Source organism: Falco cherrug, chromosome 7 (assembly GCF_023634085.1).
Source record: "Falco cherrug isolate bFalChe1 chromosome 7, bFalChe1.pri, whole genome shotgun sequence".
NCBI classification, from domain to species: domain Eukaryota; kingdom Metazoa; phylum Chordata; class Aves; order Falconiformes; family Falconidae; genus Falco; species Falco cherrug.
In genome coordinates, this window is record NC_073703.1 from 18,039,068 (window position 1) to 18,056,875 (window position 17,808).

General features: G+C 40.5%; 1 protein-coding gene across 1 annotated transcript in view; it reads right to left on the bottom strand.

The window, feature by feature from the left end:
- The window catches only part of PRTG (protogenin), a 91,794-nt gene that overhangs the window by 13,922 nt on the left and 60,064 nt on the right, over positions 1-17,808 (bottom strand). The window contains 4 exon segments of the mRNA XM_055717353.1: positions 273-443; positions 1,216-1,343; positions 3,268-3,454; positions 4,000-4,095. Coding sequence (XP_055573328.1) covers positions 273-443; positions 1,216-1,343; positions 3,268-3,454; positions 4,000-4,095 — 582 coding nt within the window.

A 17,808-nucleotide genomic window follows, 5' to 3' on the forward strand; every position in this document is an offset into this window, starting at 1 on the left:
TAATTGGATTTGCAAGACATTTTGGTTCACATGCACACACCGAGCTCCAAAGCAACACAGACAGCCCCTCTCCCCTCACCTTCTGAGCATTAACTGGTTTTTAATACATTTTCATCACAACCATGGGAATAATTCTAAACTAATTATAACCTTCACGTGAACTTTTCGATGAATTTCTTTCTTATCATAGTCCAAGGGAGCTGAAAGCAACAAAGCATCTTATAAGTAACATCGTTGTTGGTGCAGTTCATAGGTTTATGATTTTAGTTTACCTTCTCTGTGCAACACTTGCCATTCCCCAGCAATCCAAGACTTCCTGGATGCATACAGGATAGTATAGCGTGTAACAACTGTTTCAGGACCATCAGGTGGCTTCCAGGAAACCAAAGCAGTATTATCCTCTATCAAAGTCACCTTCACTCCTACTGGAGGGCCAGATGGTGCTGTGAGAACAGTAACACAATGTTATTAGGCTAACCTAATTTACATGCAATTAAATTGCTCAGAAAGAAACTGATGTGCAGACCTAATGGCTACTGCTACATCCCAGATAAACAACATATAAACAAGCACGTACTGCTCCTCAGGAGAAACACTCCTGTTAACTGTGAGCTGGTCAGTCGCTTAGGTTTTGTAAAAGCAAATTTCATATTTTTCCTTCAACTCCAGAAGGAAACAGATACTGACAAAAAAACCCCAAAAACAACCCACATCATCACCCTCTGAACAGATACATCCCAAACATTGCAATGTTGAGAACACGAGAGTGAAGTTTTTGATTTTCATTGACCAAGCTGACAGAAAAGCAAACCAGCAGCTATGCCAGTAGATGTGTAATATTTTTACAGTTTCTAAAAGATCTGGGTTTTAAAACATATTTTCATGCCTATGAATCAGCCATGCCTCTTCAATACATATTTTAAAGTTTTTATTCAAGTTATTTCCATTCAGTGGCTGCTAACTATACGTGTACCATGTTTTATATAGAAATCACTGCTGGTTTTAGGTAGATTTTGAAAAAGAATTTCACAGTTCCAAAACAAGGACTTTCCTGACAGCATTTTTCTCTCTCTCACCAACAAAAGCAGTATCTGTATCTCAGAGGAAAGTGTTCTTTCTCCTACAGACAGATTAATATTAATAAGCAATTGTTCGGGCCATTTGGTTTAGAGAGCTTTCTTTTTAGAACCATGCGGTCCTCTCCTGGTGCCTTACCTTCTGGAAGGGTGGTATGGTAGACTACTGGACTCCAGGGACTGGAGAGCTGGTCCACATGCAGCCGAACTGCAAATTCATACATGGTTTTTGGCTCAAGACCTTGAACTAACATATGAGTCTCTGATCTGTACCGATGGAGGAATAAAGTCAATTAAACAGCAGCAGCTGACTTGAAGATCCCAAACTCAAATGATATCTCTTAGTCACTGTAAGTAGATTCTCACTATCAGTTCAACACAAGATAAACCAGTTCATGTCCAGAAACCTGGTCCATCTGTGCTGTCTACCTGACCCTGGAGCTCTCTGGAGGATATTTCCATCCAAAAGGAAAACAACAGAGTAAAAGGAAGGTTACAGGGCAGAGGGAAAGGGAAGGGTAAAAAAAGACCTAGAAAAACATGTTTACTTAAATTATACTTTAGATGTGAGATCACCTTTGGATTTGTACCTATTTTGCTGTATGAAGAAAAAACCCAAAAGCAGAACAAAAAGCTACAATCTTCTTCATGATAATACACAATTAACTCTTCCAGTGTTATGGCATCCAGACATGATACTGCCTGGTGTCGGTTGACTTTAGCTCAAGTTTTTACAAAGATTGTATGGACAGCTGATGCACAAGCAAGTCCAAGAATAGTACTGCCCAGATCACCAGCAGGTATCCCAAACGCAGCTCTTTCCACATCTGTCCACAGGACACTGCACTTCAAGCTGGAGTAATGTGATTACAACCAGCACCACAGCTGAAGAGGCACACGCTGCTGGCTCCATCAGCTGTTCCCGGACCAGAGAAGAGACACAGGCTATGTGTGCAACTTCCACTGATGGCCTCTATCACCTCAGGTTTAGGGGATCTCTGTAAAATATGAATGTTCCCTACTTGTCTTGTAGTCATACTTGGTAATTTATCAATTGTAAAATTGATTATATTAATTGTAGTATTGCAGTTCACTATTTGTGATCAAAGTCAGCTGCAGACATTCCGCTTTTATTTTGATTCTGGGGGCAGGGGGAAAATCTTTCATATACACCAGGGCTAAAACTGGGTGATAATACCCAAGTTGAGATTAAATCTCAATTTAAAATGGTGTTAATCTACAAATATTGCTTTATTAAATCTCATTTAGTATTTTCACCTTCCATACTGCAAAGGCAGTCACCAGTATTTGCGGTAGTCTCATCCTAGCACAAAAGGCAGCATTTGTTACTATGCTCCATACTGCACACTGAGAATTTTACATGGTGATTATACTGTGTCTAATCGTTAAGTCAGGAGTTAGACAGCGGGGGATGTGTTCTTTGAAGAGAAAGCCATCAATATTAGGGTGGAAACTCTTTTAAGACAGCATTTTTCTTACTCAGAAAGCTTGAGTAAACCCAGGTGTTGAGGGAGCTACACACGCGTGGATTCCCTCAACAGCACCACGGCCCCAGCACAGCACACAGTGGACCAAGGTCTTCTGCTCCTGTCCCACCTGGGCAGAGAGCTGACCACCAAGCCCAGGCCAATGATCTTCCCTGATCTGCCATTCTGTGGCTCACGCATTGCTTCTCTGAAAAGCAACCTGGAGTTCCTACTCAGCTTTCTCCTGGCAGGGTGCCGCGCACTCAGGAATGTGGCATTCCCACAGTAACATGCTCAACCTCTCAAAAATCAAAAATTCTTGTTTCCAGTCTTAAAATCAGACACTGGACTAAGTCCCACCTCTGCCTGGACAAGCTACCTATAAAATAGGTATTCTCTTTTGTTTGGTTGAAGAAGAGCTTAAAATTAAAATCAACTTAGACAGCTAAAGCGCCATTAAAAATTCAAAAGCTCGCCCAGGGATCCAGCACAAGGATCACAGGTAGAAAATTAAGCTGTTCTATGAACACATCTTAAACAACCCAAGAAACAGAACTAGCAGCCACTGGGCAAAACATACAGTCCTCTAAGGGAGGTAAAAGTTGTTACAGTAAAAGGCAATTAAGAGAGGGCAAGAAGAGTAGAAACTGAGTGGAAGGATCTAGAAATGGGAAACCAAGACTGATTAGTAGTGCTGCACTTACGTTTGAAGGTAGAGAACCAGAGAAGCATTCTGCAGCCCCACTGGGTTGCAGCGGATTGTGTAGTTGACGACTTGCGCCGAGGTAAAGGCAGGCTTTCCCCAGTGAAGGTAGATAGAAGACGAAGTGTTAGCTTTGGCATAGAGGTGGTGAGGAGGCGGTGGTGGTGGCACCATGCGATCACGGACAGCTGTTTAAAACAAAAAAAGGAGCATGAATTATTCAATGAACTGTATACAGATACTGGCAAGATTAAGAGACAGATCTGAGCACACAGCTTTAGATTCAAATCTGCCCCGACCCAGCCCTAGCTGGTATTCAAACCCAGCAATCTGGTCCAAGCTATCAGAGATCCCTCCTAACCCAATACACGTCACATATTACTTCTGTAGTCCCTCTTGTTTAGTCAAAACCAAAGTCGAAGTTATAAACAGAGACTAGGGAGAGGGATAATCATAAAGTATGTGATATGCCACTGGTTAGATGATACAGACAATCCAGCAGGGCAGGAAAAAGTGCTTGATAGCTATCTTGTTTCCTGAGCTGCAGTTCATGAACACAGGAGACTGTCTCAGTTGCAGGATGGCTAGGACAGTACTTGTCGCAGATACGATCTTTTTGGTTCTCTGTTTTACACTGAATTAATTGATTATTTATAGGTTAAAAACACAGAGCTGCTGAGACTTTGAAACAGCTCAGCTCTTAATAAATTCTTCATGTACCTACAACACTTACAGACACATCCCGGAGTGCTGACTGTTTGATCTGCCTGGTAACCTTCCTCCATACTGTTATATGCCAGCAGCCTTACATGATATTTTCTTCTAGGATCTGCACAAGGAGAAAATGAATTAATAGACTCAAGTAAAAAAATATGGATTTGCAAGTTTGGTTTAAAACTTGCCCGCTACCATTAGCGGGCTGCTGAACGGGCTGGATGCCTGGAAGCCTGTCTTTTCTCCAGTCCTATGAATTTCCCTGAATCTTTGCCCAGAATCAGACACACAACTGCCAGTCTTGCTTCCAATAGCCTGATACAGAAGTTTGTAACAGGAATCGGTGGCAGTAAGATAAATATCACATTTCTAGCTGTAACAAAATCACACCTTCACAGCTACAGAGCTAGATTTAATAGTATGATTCAGCATATTGAAAGTGCTTTCAGTCTATAACAAAGATTTGTTAAAACAAACAGCATGCGGTCTATGAAACCAGTATTTATTTCTGGGTAAGCAGGCTGTAATGAAGCAGGGCAATCAAAGCACACGCAGGAAGACAGGACCCAGCAAAGAAGTGGGAAATGTTTTGGTTCCAGGTTCTGAGAGGAGATATACTGTGAAACAACAGTGATTGTTAATAATGCCTTTGACTAACAACTTCTGCTTCCATATGTTTTCTTGAAAGCTGGTTCTGGCATCCTTAGAGGGTCACTGTTCCCAGCTTGAAGGGTCTCCCTGTTTCCCATTCTCTGGCCATGTCTTTGGGTAGCTGTACCGCAGTTTGCTGCTTCTCTCAGTTCTGTTAATTATACACTGGCCTTGATCCACATGAAGTGAAAAATTACTACAGAGAAATGAGTTAGAAAGGGCCCTTGAGCTTTGTGTACGTGGGGTGGCGTGGGGCACCCGAAGAGCTACATCAGTACTGGGGTGAAGTTTAGCTGAACCCAGAAATGCTCGTATGTACTAGCAGCACATGCTACCACCTTTACAGTCGTATGGAAGGGATTCGTTGCAGTTACCATTGCAAGGGAGCGGGCTGCAGGGAAGCAGTGCAGCTGAACCCAGAAATGCTTGTATGTACTAGCTGCACTGCTTCCCTGCAGCCCGCTCCCTTGCAATGGTAACTGCAACGAATCCCTTCCATACGACTGTAAAGGTGGTAGCATGTGCTGCTAGTACATACGAGCATTTCTGGGTTCAGCTAAACTTCACCCCAGTACTGATGTAGCTCTTCGGATATTCTCCTCTTCCATTGTCATGAACCTGCTTTTTTCCGTTAAAATTTTCAGAAGGGTCAGATTTCCGTAACTGTGCTGTGCTGGTTTATTTCTTTTTCCCTTGCCCCAAAATACCATCATATTATCCCTTCTCAAAATAAGCTCTCCTCTTTTTCATTTTAGCTGAGATTTGACACGGCCGTTCATGAAATAAACAGGAACACAAATCCCTGACATTTCTTCACCACTAACAGGACTGTTGTTTACATCAGATTGTCAGCTCCCTCTGCAGTCTCTGCACCAGCAATACAACCGTAACAACTCGAATTGATGTTTCCAGCATAGTCATTTCATAATCACGCATTTTGTAAAATCTTTTCGTGTTTATTTTGAAACAGACAACCTTTTCATGCTGTAGTTACCCGACATCAGCTTCAAATGAGGTATCGCTAGGTAGAGTTTATATCTCTATGTACTTTCTAAAAAAAAGTCTATTTTACCAAAATCTAGATATACATGTAAAAAAACCCAGGTTCTTAAATTTGGATTGAAGTATTTCTTTGATGTGTTTAACACTAACGGTAGACTAGGCAAGAGAAACCCATTCCCATTTTTCATATAGACTTTAACATCACAAGTAGACAACCTAAATAACAAAATGTTGAAAAATGAGGGTTGTTTTAAACTGGAGTAAAATTCTCATTTCCTTTGGAGTTTTTTTCACTTTACAGTATCACTTTAACAACAGATGACATCAGTTGTTCCCAGCCCACAAATTGCAAACAGAGAAAAAGAGATGGACACAAACACACTGAACAACCATGTGAAAAGCATGTGAATAGAAGAATATAGGGAATGTTAATATTGAAAATTCAGAAAGACAGTAAGATATTATATGTAAACCATTGCAATCCCTTTAAAATTTATAAAAAAAAAAAAAAAAGACGTGAAGGGAAGGCACATCTAAAAACACTGAGCCCAACCAGAAAGATAACTGCCCTTAGAAAGTACAAAGTAATTTGAATACATCAAAATCAAGTTATGGTGACTTGTTGAGGCAAATTATAGCATACACGTCAGAAAATCATGACAGGCATAACATATTTAGCATGTAACTGAAATATTCAAAAACAAAGCCAAAATTTAAAAACAGAGGCAATCAAGACACGGTTAAGATCACTAGGAAGATTATTTGGAGATTGTGATAATAATTGCCTCTCCCGTCCATTCTTAGAAAAAAACTTGAATCCGGGTACTATTTAACAGACCCTTGAAGACATTCCACATAAACCGGCAGCATCCAGCCGGCCAAGTGTCACAGTCCATCTTTTTCTTTACAAGTTCCTGCAGAAGAGACCCCTGCTGCATTTCCGCACGGCACAGGATGACAGACACGACAATTTATCATGCTGCCGAGCACCTTCAAAAACTCTGTGCCCTTTGAAAGTGGTCACCCACAACCGATCATCTTCACTGTGAAATGAAGAATAGCTAAGGTCTAGTGCCCTGCTGAGCTGAATGAGGAGCCTGTGAGGTCTGTTTATCCTCATTGCCTTCCCGCCCCCCCGCCCACCCCCCCAACCTGAATTCCTCATTAACACTTGATTGGGGAGGAGAGGAAGAATAATGGGATGTGGAAGAAAGGCAAAAACGTAACTCCCACGAAAAAAAAAATCTAATATCTTTGAGGAAAACACATTTTTTTAATCTTATTTTTAAGTACATTTAACACTCTACCTTTAAAAAAAGCAGGATACTGAATACTATTCATCTTACTCTTGTATAATGAAAGAAGTTTCAAAAAGAATTATCTTCATATAGAAAAACCTGTATAAAAATACAGTCTCTCAACTAGTCTCTACATTCTACAGAACAAGGTTGTTTCCACTTCAGAACATCGCGGTTCAATTGCTAGCAAGCCTAGTTCAACCCAAAAGCGATGTCAGAATTTTGAAGCTGTCACACAGTACTGCTTCTGTGGTTGAAAACCCATTTGCTGGTATCTCTTAATTGAGATACACCGGCGTAGAAAAGTCTAAATGTTATAGCAAACTAAAAATGAGAATACAGAAGAATTTTAAAGACTGCGTACTGAGCAGCAAAAGAAATTGATTGGAAACTTGCTTCACAGATTACACAGTATATATGTATATGATGTACAACATCTGTCAAGATGAATTCCAAGTGCCTGCTGAGAGGCTGTTCCATGCTGATGATAGCTACACCACATGCCAAACAAGTTAACCAAAGACCTGCCTCCAGTTCCAACAGCATGCTATTTGTTTTATGAAGTGGTGTTTAGAATATTTTTAACAATTTTTAGTTTTGTTTACAGGCTTATGATATGATTTACTCCTCAGTGGCAGTCCCAGTACAAACTTGGCATAAACACTTCCATCTAGCAGTTCATCAGCTGGATCAAACACTCCAAGCCAGACATATCTTCAGAGAGAAAATGAACTTCAGGAGAGCTTTCTTATCTTTAAGCAGCACAGGTATCCTGAATAGTTTACATATAAATCATTGATAAAAGATTGGGGATAGCACGACCACCTGCAGGGCTGACAGTCTCAGATTTAATGTATGCCATCCATGTGCATGATACAGCAACAGGAGGCTGGAGAAGCTCAGAAAACAGGGAAGCGAGCATCGAGGCCATCGGTTACGCTTGTAACAGACCCAGAAGTAACCTATCTTTCCACAGAAAATCACTGATATTCAGAAGCAAATTATGTGCAGCTATTTACACAACCCATTCAACCCCTAAATTCAGTTTAAGTAAAAAAATAAAAAACTCACAGCAAGATTTCACCTCTGCATTTTCAAACTTTCTCTGAACACCGAAACATTTCAATTAATTCTCTTGCAATTACCAGCATTTGTGTAGTGGTTGAAGGCTTGTTCCCAGACCTAAGGTGAACAGGAACAATTCTGTAGCCTATTTACCAACTGGTTGAATATCTTAAAGGTAGCTTGTTTCTGTGCAATATGGTTTGGTTTGGCTTTTTTTTTAGTGCTGCTGGCAATTAGGTTGTTGTAAAATTAAGTGTCACAGCACCTACAGATTTCTAATAAGCATTTTTATTGTTATTACTTAAATCAGCTGGTAGGAAGGATGCAAAAACTACACTGTACAAATCAAGAGGCCGGCACTGATGTTGATATAAACATGCTAAAGCTAATTCTTAAGTTTTATTACAAGAGTGCCTCTGGAGCACACAGAGATGGTCTTAAAAAACATTATAGGCTGGATGTGATAAGCTGGCACAGCTTCACACCGCACAATGGATCTGCCTCACACACCCTTTTTTATAAAACCAAAACCTGACAGTATTAAAACCACACGAATAACAATAGTTCAACCAGAGAGATAAATTTCACCACTGGTAATAAAACTCCTATAAAATAAGAGGAGGAAAAAGCTAAATACGCCTTAAATTGATTAATTTCAACTTATCAAAACAGATACCGGTTTGCAATTTGTGTAGGATCAGCCTAATTTTCCTATGGCAGTTTTTGTAGGTAAGGTCACTGCTCCCTGGCTGTTCTCTGGAATCCCATACCCCGTCATTCATTCTCCCATAAAAACCTGCAGTGAGCCCGGCAGACCCAACCCTGGCAGGTCTTTCAGCAGCAAGACACATGGGGGAGCCTTCTCTTTGTTTTATGAGGCTATGAATAGGTTCTACACCTTATAGTAAAACTATGGCAAAGCTAAATACCGCAAGTATGAGCAAAATTATGAGCGATCATTTAAAAGATGGGTTGTAACTTGGAAAAAACATTAACCATTACAGTAGCTGAAGCTTGGTATGAGTTCATATTTACTTGTGTATTTTCCTGCCTTACTACATCCCCAAGGTATAATCTTAGATATTTTGTTCAGCTTCTCAGAAAGGCGATAGGAAGCTCATAGCAGTTATGGCTGTTAATGCTGTAAAAACAGATTCTTCAAGAAAAATACCACAGTGCACTCAGATGTTCCAACTCTGTTTTTGTGACAAGTAATTTCATTTCCCAGCATGGAGGGAGAACCACATCTTCTTATCTGTCTGGACACAAGAAACAGAAGAACTGCAAAAATATCATGAAGAATTGAGACTTGATTTATTAACAGTTCTATTGCTCTGGAATTCATTGCAATATCCACGTTTTGTTGCACCAGCTCAGAGTTACTTGATATTCTTTACTACTGCCATCAGCCTTGCTTCTATGTAAATGTACCACTTCTCTTTCAGTAAGGGGAGAAGTTGCTACTCCAAAGCAGCTGTTTGTCAGAAATACTCTTATTTTACCATTTTATTTTCCAAAACTTGAAAATTTTAGTGTGTTCAAATTATATATATATTTATTGGTTAAACGTGGATTAAACATACAGAGCCCAGGTTTCAAAGCTTAGGAAAAAATAAATGTTCTAGTAAATACATACATGTGGTAGGCAAAAGCAAGTACAGAGCTGACATCATCTCATGCCAGAACTAGTTTTGGTGTATGCTGGTGTATTCCACGGAATCCCAAGAACTCAAACTGAGTTCTTCAGTTCTTCTAGAACATTGAGACAACTACACAGAACCACATAAAACAATCTGGCCTTGTTCCACAACAAAATAAATGGTGCTTCTGTCGACCCTTACTGGCCTCTGAAATACATGCACTGAGAACCTACGTTTTGCCGGGAGGACTGCTGCAGCAGCTACCATTACTTGGAGGATGGGAAGAAGAAGGGCCGGGGGGGTGGGGGGGAAGTCCTCCGTTTTGAAGACATTTCCCTAGTGACAAAGGTGACATGGGGAGAGGAAGGAACATCTCTCCACCCAACGTGGGTTAGTTCCATCTGGTAGAGTTATACCTCATTACTGCCAGATGGTGTCCTCATGCACTTCCAATGAACACAGCTGGAAAAACTAGAGGCATCAAAAGATTAAATGCCTGCGTTAGCAGTTAAACAACTCAAAACAAAAATGTGCTTCTCATCACTTTGCAGCTGGTGAAGTACTTTTTAATGCAACTATCTCGTTCTTAAATTACCAAGATTGCACAGACTGAGCTTTTAGGAAAAGTTACTAAGAACAATAAAGTTGCTTCCGTATTCACAATGGAACAAAATTTCCATTCTCAATACTTCCTATTACATAATCAAAACCCTCTAAGCTTAAAGCAGCACGACATTAACAACAAGCCAATGAGAAGTCCTAATCCATACATAATTCCATCCTCCCTTCTCAAAAGAATACATAGAAATGCGAATGTCCTGATTACATTTGAACATTATCTTCAAATCAGTTTTCTGCAAAAGACCAAACTGTGTTTATCCCATTCAGATTTTGCTAATTTGTCTTCATGCGATTCTTCCATTCCAGGTAAATTCAGAGCACCAAAGGTAAGTGTAAAGCCTGTAACAGCAGGTTCCATGACCACACTGCACACACGGGACACTCCGGCTGTTCATTCAGCTGAAGCTTACGTTGAATACAAAACGAAGAGTCCTAAATCAAGAGTGTTACAGAGCCCTGTTTGCCGATACCAACACAGCCAAAATTTTGGCTTTCTGGCAAATGCTTCGTAGCAAGCATCTGTTTACAGGCTCCTTAGCCAAGGTTACAAAAGAGTGTAATATTGCAACCCCTAAAAGCCCTGTCATTGTCTCCTTCAGCTGCTGCATGTTTGTGAAGCTTCGAAGGCCTTGAAAGGAGCCAGAGCAGAGCCAACAGGTCAGGGCTAGATAAAATTAAGAAAGAATCCGAGGTCAGACCATGAAAGAACTTTTTTTTTCTTCCCACCCCTCCAGAACAGCAAGTCCACCTCCAGCCGCCTTTCATTCAGTCCTGATAAGAAGAGACAGCACTCCACAATCTGGATTTCAGACTTTTTAAGTCCTCTTTGGGGAGAGGAAAAGATAAGGAAGCCCACAGAAAATGGACATTTTACTATCATTTACTGTTGACTCATTAATCTGGATACTGAACATGCTTTCATAGCTGTTTTGACCATCCCTGTTCTTAGCACTCTGAAAGGAAAATATTGATAGAAATAAAGTATTGGAAGCTTTGTTGTTTCTAAAAGAATTAGGATTGCACAGAATTTCTAGGAAAAACAAAACAAAAAAACCCAAAACAAGACATTTCAGTGGCTTGATATTCTGAGTCAAGTTCAGCAACTAGAAACCTAGAAATAACTTCTTAAGCTACATCCAATACGGTGGTTGGAACAGCTGGGGAAGGGGATAAGGAAAATATTTCCGTTTTCTTCTAGCTTACACAAAATTTTAAATAATACTTTTTTCCTTTCAATTAAAGGTACCAAAACCACACCACACTCAGAAGGCTGGAAAAAATGGTTGTTCAAAGGACAAAACTTCTGTGGCCAAATGTCCATTTTTAATTTAATCTTTTGTAGGGCTGGATTTTTTGTGTAACCTACAGGTCCATTGTTGGATAGTGGTCCGGCTGGATAGCTCATTGGTCTGGTTTGCCAGGGTGACTGCGCTGCCCTCAAGCCCGTCCCTTCAACACAATAAACTCCAGATAATTATTCAAAGAAGAGGCCAGCAGCATGGGCTGCTCTGACATCGGGTCATGGCCTTTGACATCGAATCTGGGGCTAGCCAAAGTCTGCTCCAAGCAACAGAGGTCCAGGGGAATTATTAAGGGGGAAGGGTGGGAAAGGAAGAGCACTGAGAAATACTATCCTTAAAAATGTACTTTTGAAGCAAAGTAATGTAAATACAGCAGAAACTTATTAGGAAAATAAGCAAATATATTTCAAATATACTAGACGAAAAGGACAGAGAGAAGCGCATCAAGCCAAACAGTAACATAAAGCCGGGAAGCAGGAGGATGATACAGATTCAGGTCTGTTCCTCTCAAAAGCAGGTATACCCTCCAAGATTCTCAGTACTGGATTTTTTTTTTTTTTTTCTAAAAAAACGCCCTTTTACTTTGCTTGAGTGCATATGACTAAGCAAATAAACACAGTTTAGCAATCCTGTTCTACTCTGGCTTGTAAAATATTGTCAAGGCTCTTGGTATGTAATTTCTAAGCATTACTACTAGCTTCAGATAATATTTAATTACTTCTGTTTTTAAAGGAGTTGGAATGGTAATTAATCACCCATTTTAAATAACAACTTTTTAATATCAGATTAAAAGAGTTTGAGAGGTTACAAATTGCCAGCGTTTTACATCTCATGGCTTCTTTTCCAATTTAAAAGTAACTTTAAATAGAGTTAGACGGAACAAAGACTGCCTGTGATACTCATGTTTTCCTTTGCAAACCAAATAACTGAAGTAGAAACTAAGCAATTTGTTCTTTGTACAACACTGTAAAAGTTTATTTTGGTAGAAACTTGAACATATGACATATGTGAATTGATCCAGCTAAACGGTCTGGCTTTCAACGGCTTTGGATGACTCTCGCTTATTTGTCTAAATCTGAAAAGGGTCTGTATCCCTTTTGTAGCTCTGCCTGTCCCCTCCGAGGGCCCCAGGACAAATAACACCTCACACCCCCTTGCAGTAAAAACATCACCTCTCCTACTGCCCACCATCAGCAATAGCAGCTTTATACAAAAAAAGGGCGGGGAGAGGGCTAGAGGGGCAGGATGAATTGCCAGCATACAGCATTTTGGCCTTTTGGAGACTAGGGAAACAAGGGAATTATCTATATGTCTCAATCTTTTTACAAGAAGTGAATAAAATCTGAAGGATTTTAAGTTTGCTAGACTGCCTTCTGGGCATAGAACACCGCCGCTACGCCTGCGACGTTTTCAATCCATCCCTATGTTTCTCTTGCGCTTTAGAAGAACTGTTAAATTGCACAAGCAAAAAGCTATCTTCCAGTATTATTCTAACAACACACTCTAAAACTAGCAGACACCCTTCTGTTAACTAGCCTGGCTCACCGTTTTCAAAGTGAGCCCTCAAAAGCTAACTTGAAAGCAATACCAGAGGCCTGGACAAACACCTCATTTTGATCTTTTGTGCTCGTCTTTTCTTCTGAGAGACCTTTTCTTTTGTTGCTGCCCAGTGGAAAGCACATAGCTCATTGGTCCTGCTTTGAAAGATGAGAGCACTGCCCCTCAGTCCACCCCTCAGAGCACAATCACTTTAATGGAATTATGTAGAGAGGCCATCTCTGGAAGAAGAAAGGGAGGGCGAGGGGGGAGGGAGAGAGTGTCCAAGGAGCCAGCAGAGCCTTAATTACCCCCAGTTACTAACACAGATATGTCCACTGAGCATTCATGCAGTGGTCCAAATAGGATGTGCTACCCCGTACAACAGGTTCCCTTACATATAGCAACTGACCCATACACAAGTGATAGAAAACAGTGAATCAAACAGTAGAAGGTCGGGGGGGGGGGGGGGGGACGGGGGGGGACCAAAAACAAGAAACCCCACCAAACTACACAAATGCTGCTAAAAGCACACCTCAAATCAGCAGTGTGCTATACAAGGGTCTTTTCCCTAAGATGGATGAGACTGAAGAGATGACCACCCCAGTGAAGACCAGCGTTTTGGGGTTGCAGATCAGAAGGAAGTTTGGACCATTTGCCTGACCTTCACGCTAAGAGGAGTGCTTCCAGAAAATGCATCTAAACACAATGCAGTAACTGTAACAAGTCTGGTTTAACATCTCTTTAGGTACCAAGCTCCACCATACATGGGCACTGACATCCTGCATCACCTTACAAACGACACATTTTTACACAATGACAAAGGCAATCTGTTCACAGCATCCAAACTTTCCCCTGAAGCTATGAAATAAATTTTCTTTCAGAACCAACATTTTCTGCTGCTCTGTCATGGACTCCCCATGCCATTTTGACCCTTTTGTGCAGCAAAATGAAAACACTATCTATCATTACTTGCACCACAGCGACTTTCCAGGAGGTGCACAGTTTCATTGCAAAAACATCTGTGGTCTGGTGACACTTCTCAGATCTCATGCTTTAGGAGCTGTGCTGTTGCAAGCATGACTGCAAGATGCAAGTTTCAGGCAGGGCAACTAACAGTCAGTCTGGCTCTCTCCTCCTTGAGAGGGCAACGAGGAACCGCACTAAATTGCTAGAGGGAAAACAAGTCAGTTGTGACAGGAAAACAAATAAAAATATATGCCGGTAGAAACCACCACTATATTTTTCTTAAGGCAAATATTGGCTGCATGGCCTATATCCAGCTGCATCTATAATTAGGGCCCAGACTTCAGTGGGACATTCTGTTATTGCAGGTGTCGGGGGCCATGTGTGCTCCCGTTGACACAGCGCTCCCCTTTATTTGGGGGAGCTAGGCAGATAGGCATCCACCTACGTGCCACGTCCCTGGGCTTGTTGGCACGCACAGCGGTGGGAGCGCTTGACTATTATCATACAGACACTTTGCAGAGGTAAATACCGCAACTGCTTAATGAAGCTCAAAATTTGGCACTCATCTCTTGAGTACAGGCTGGAGGGGCAAGTTAACCTGGAAGGCTAACAAGTTTTATAGTGGATGTGCTACACTGACACGTTTGCCACAGACTGCCAGTTAGCCTGATACATATTTACTACCTTTAACATGACAACTCTCATACTTCATTTGCTGAAGTTAAATCCAGATGCAATTAAAAAGCTTGTAATACAAGGCTGGCATCAAGCTTCCTTCGCATGCTTCTTCTAATGCAAAGTATTCATTGAAAACTCAGCATACAATGCTACACATTTTCCAGTTACACAGGTTAATAAACCAGGAAGCAGGGAAGACAGCTAATAGTACTTACAAAGAGTTCAACGCAAATGCCTTTGTTCAGCAGGTGGCTTCACCTGAAGTGTGGTGGCATGAGGACACAGGTCTCCTCAGCCACGAAACGCACTGCAGTATCTCCCCATACATCAGCATGTCTGTTGTCTTTCCCTGTCTTCTCAGATGCCTCATTCTCTACAGCCTCTCTGACTGGTTGCCTATCTTTGACATTTAGCAAGGGTATTCATTGTAATTACATTTCGACTACGCTGAACTACCTCCCTAGTGGTTTGGTGCAGCAGTGTTATTTTTAGCCTTTACGTTTTCATACAGCACATCCCGGACTTCTAAAACATGCCCTGAAGAAAATTTCCATTTGTCAAGATAATAAAAGTATCCAGGAAGCTACAACATCCTTGGCTCCAACGTGCGCTGCTGTTATATTCAATGGCACACTGGCATTATGAGTTTTGTGGCAGGAATTTGCACAGAAACGTTTATTAAAAGAACACAATAAGTGACAGCTTGTCACCAGGCAACGAAGCCTGACAGACTACATATGTATGTTCTTTCTTGAATGCTTTCGGTGAGCTTACATTTGGTACAAATACCCATCTAGAAGGCTAGGAGAATTAGCTTCTCTGTAAAAATTATACTAACTTTTCATCTCTGCACTGATTCCACTTAAAACTGTATTTCAATGGCATCTTGTGTTCATCTCTTTCCAGGCCAGGCGCTGCTCTTCTAGGATAACTCACCAGAAGGATTACTCTTGTCTGTATTAGTGGCAGCAGCTGTGTAAGTTAATGCTGTTGTTGCTTTTAGTTAACTAGATGTTAATGGTTTATTTGAAGACTATTCAATTAAGACCAAATCTCTGGAACAGTATTCTTGAAAGCACCATAGACAGATCCTGCAAGTAGTGTAAAAGGGGTCAACCTGTGCAATCTGAATTTGGACCAAATATTCTCAGTGGCTCAAACTCTTTGCTCACAATAATTTCTGAACTGTGTTCTGAATACTAATACTCTTCTACAAAAATGTTGTTGAAAGTCCATACAAAGAAGCATCTAAACAAGAAGAGGAACCTGAAACATTCCAGGCTTCCTGAAACTTCTGACAATCTTTTGCTCTTCTGGCTGACATCACAACACCTACTACTTCTTTTATACTTTGTGGTGTTTTGTAAAGACAGAAGTGTATTTTGGAAATGGCTTACAACATGTTTTTAATGTAAATACTACCTACTACAGGTAAATACTACTGTACTTTAAAGGATGCTCAGAATAGCACAGAACAACAGTAACAGCATGGAAAAGTAAATTACAACTTTGCAGAATCTGGAATAGAATTTCACAGATCAGGTCCCTTTTTCCAAGAATGCTTTTTATATGTGTAAAATATTTTCCGTAATTATATATATGGGAATTTGGTCTAGCTTAATTTTTTCCTTCAAAATGTTCTTTTTAAAAACTTTTTAAAATAAACTAAATCACTTCTCATGTAAGGCAATGCTGTTGTCGTCAAAATGCTTGACCACAGGCCAGTTGCAATTTAAATCTTTCACCATACCTGCCGTGTTTTCAATTAGTCTTGTGAAGAACAAGCATTGAATACATGTCAAACATTGTATTAACTAACTGAAAGGTACACAGTAAAAGACTAGGAGATGACTTATAATCAAGGTTATTTTTGTTATCTTTCCTAATGCATTCAAGATTTAAATCCAAGCTATATTACTGTCTTGATTGAAAAGGGAGAATAAAATTATCTTGATGTAATTCCTCTGCATATGAAGTTTATACAACACTTAGAAAATGGAAAACAGTCTGACTGATTGATTACTTAGGTAAAATAAACACACAGCTACTTAACTCTTAGCTAGCTATCTTCCTTTGTACAATTAAAAGGGTTTGCCATCATTAATTTAGTTTTACAAATGCTGAGTTCAGCCTGCAGTTTGATGAGCATTTTAAACCAGCATTAGCCAACACTGCTGCTGAAAGAAGCCAGCCTGCTTCCCCTCACCCTTCAGCTACTCTCTCTGCCACAACCTTCCTTTGCAGAGTTATTTTTCATGCAGGCCAACCTCCCACCCTGTCCCTATGCAACCACACAGCCGTTCATGCAAGCACAGAGACCATCAGCACAGGCAGGTACACGAAGACGTGGGGCGCTTTGTTCCAGAAGCACCAGCTTTTGCTACTTTATGGCGCTCCGAGTTGCACTTTGACGGACTGTGAGAGCTAAGTGACATCCCAAGGCAACAGAGCGAGCCACTGGCAGACCCACCTTGCTCTTCCCAGCTGTGGACAGCTGGTTAGGACACAATACAGCCACCCTAAGTCTGTTCCATCTCATGCAGCCTGGTGAAATCGTGAATCTCAAACCTATCCCCACAAAAAACTTCAGTGACAGAATAGCTGTGTCTTTTTATTTTTTTTATTTTTACTTTTTAAATTATTTAATATATATATTCATCTATTACTGTTACTTATATACATATATGAAATAAAAATAATTCATTTATTTAAATTAAATAAAAATTTATTTTATTTATAAAAGACATTTCCCTCAAGGGGGAGCTGTTATCTAATAGACTGCAGGACTGGAAATCTGGAAATTTACAGCTCAGTTCTGTCACTGATTTCAGGGATATCATATCACACTCGGTTTAAACCATCAGCGCCTGAGCAGCTCTACAGAAGCAGCCCTTCTCTTCCTTGTGTTTCAGGTACCCGGTTTGTAAGATGGGATGACAACACTCATCCATCTGTGAAACTCATTGGAATGGCTACAAAGTGCTGGAAGAGCACAGCATGTGTTATTAGCAGAAATAACAAAGAAAAGTGGAAATAGGAGTAACTGCCTAAAGTGGATTTTTGTCAC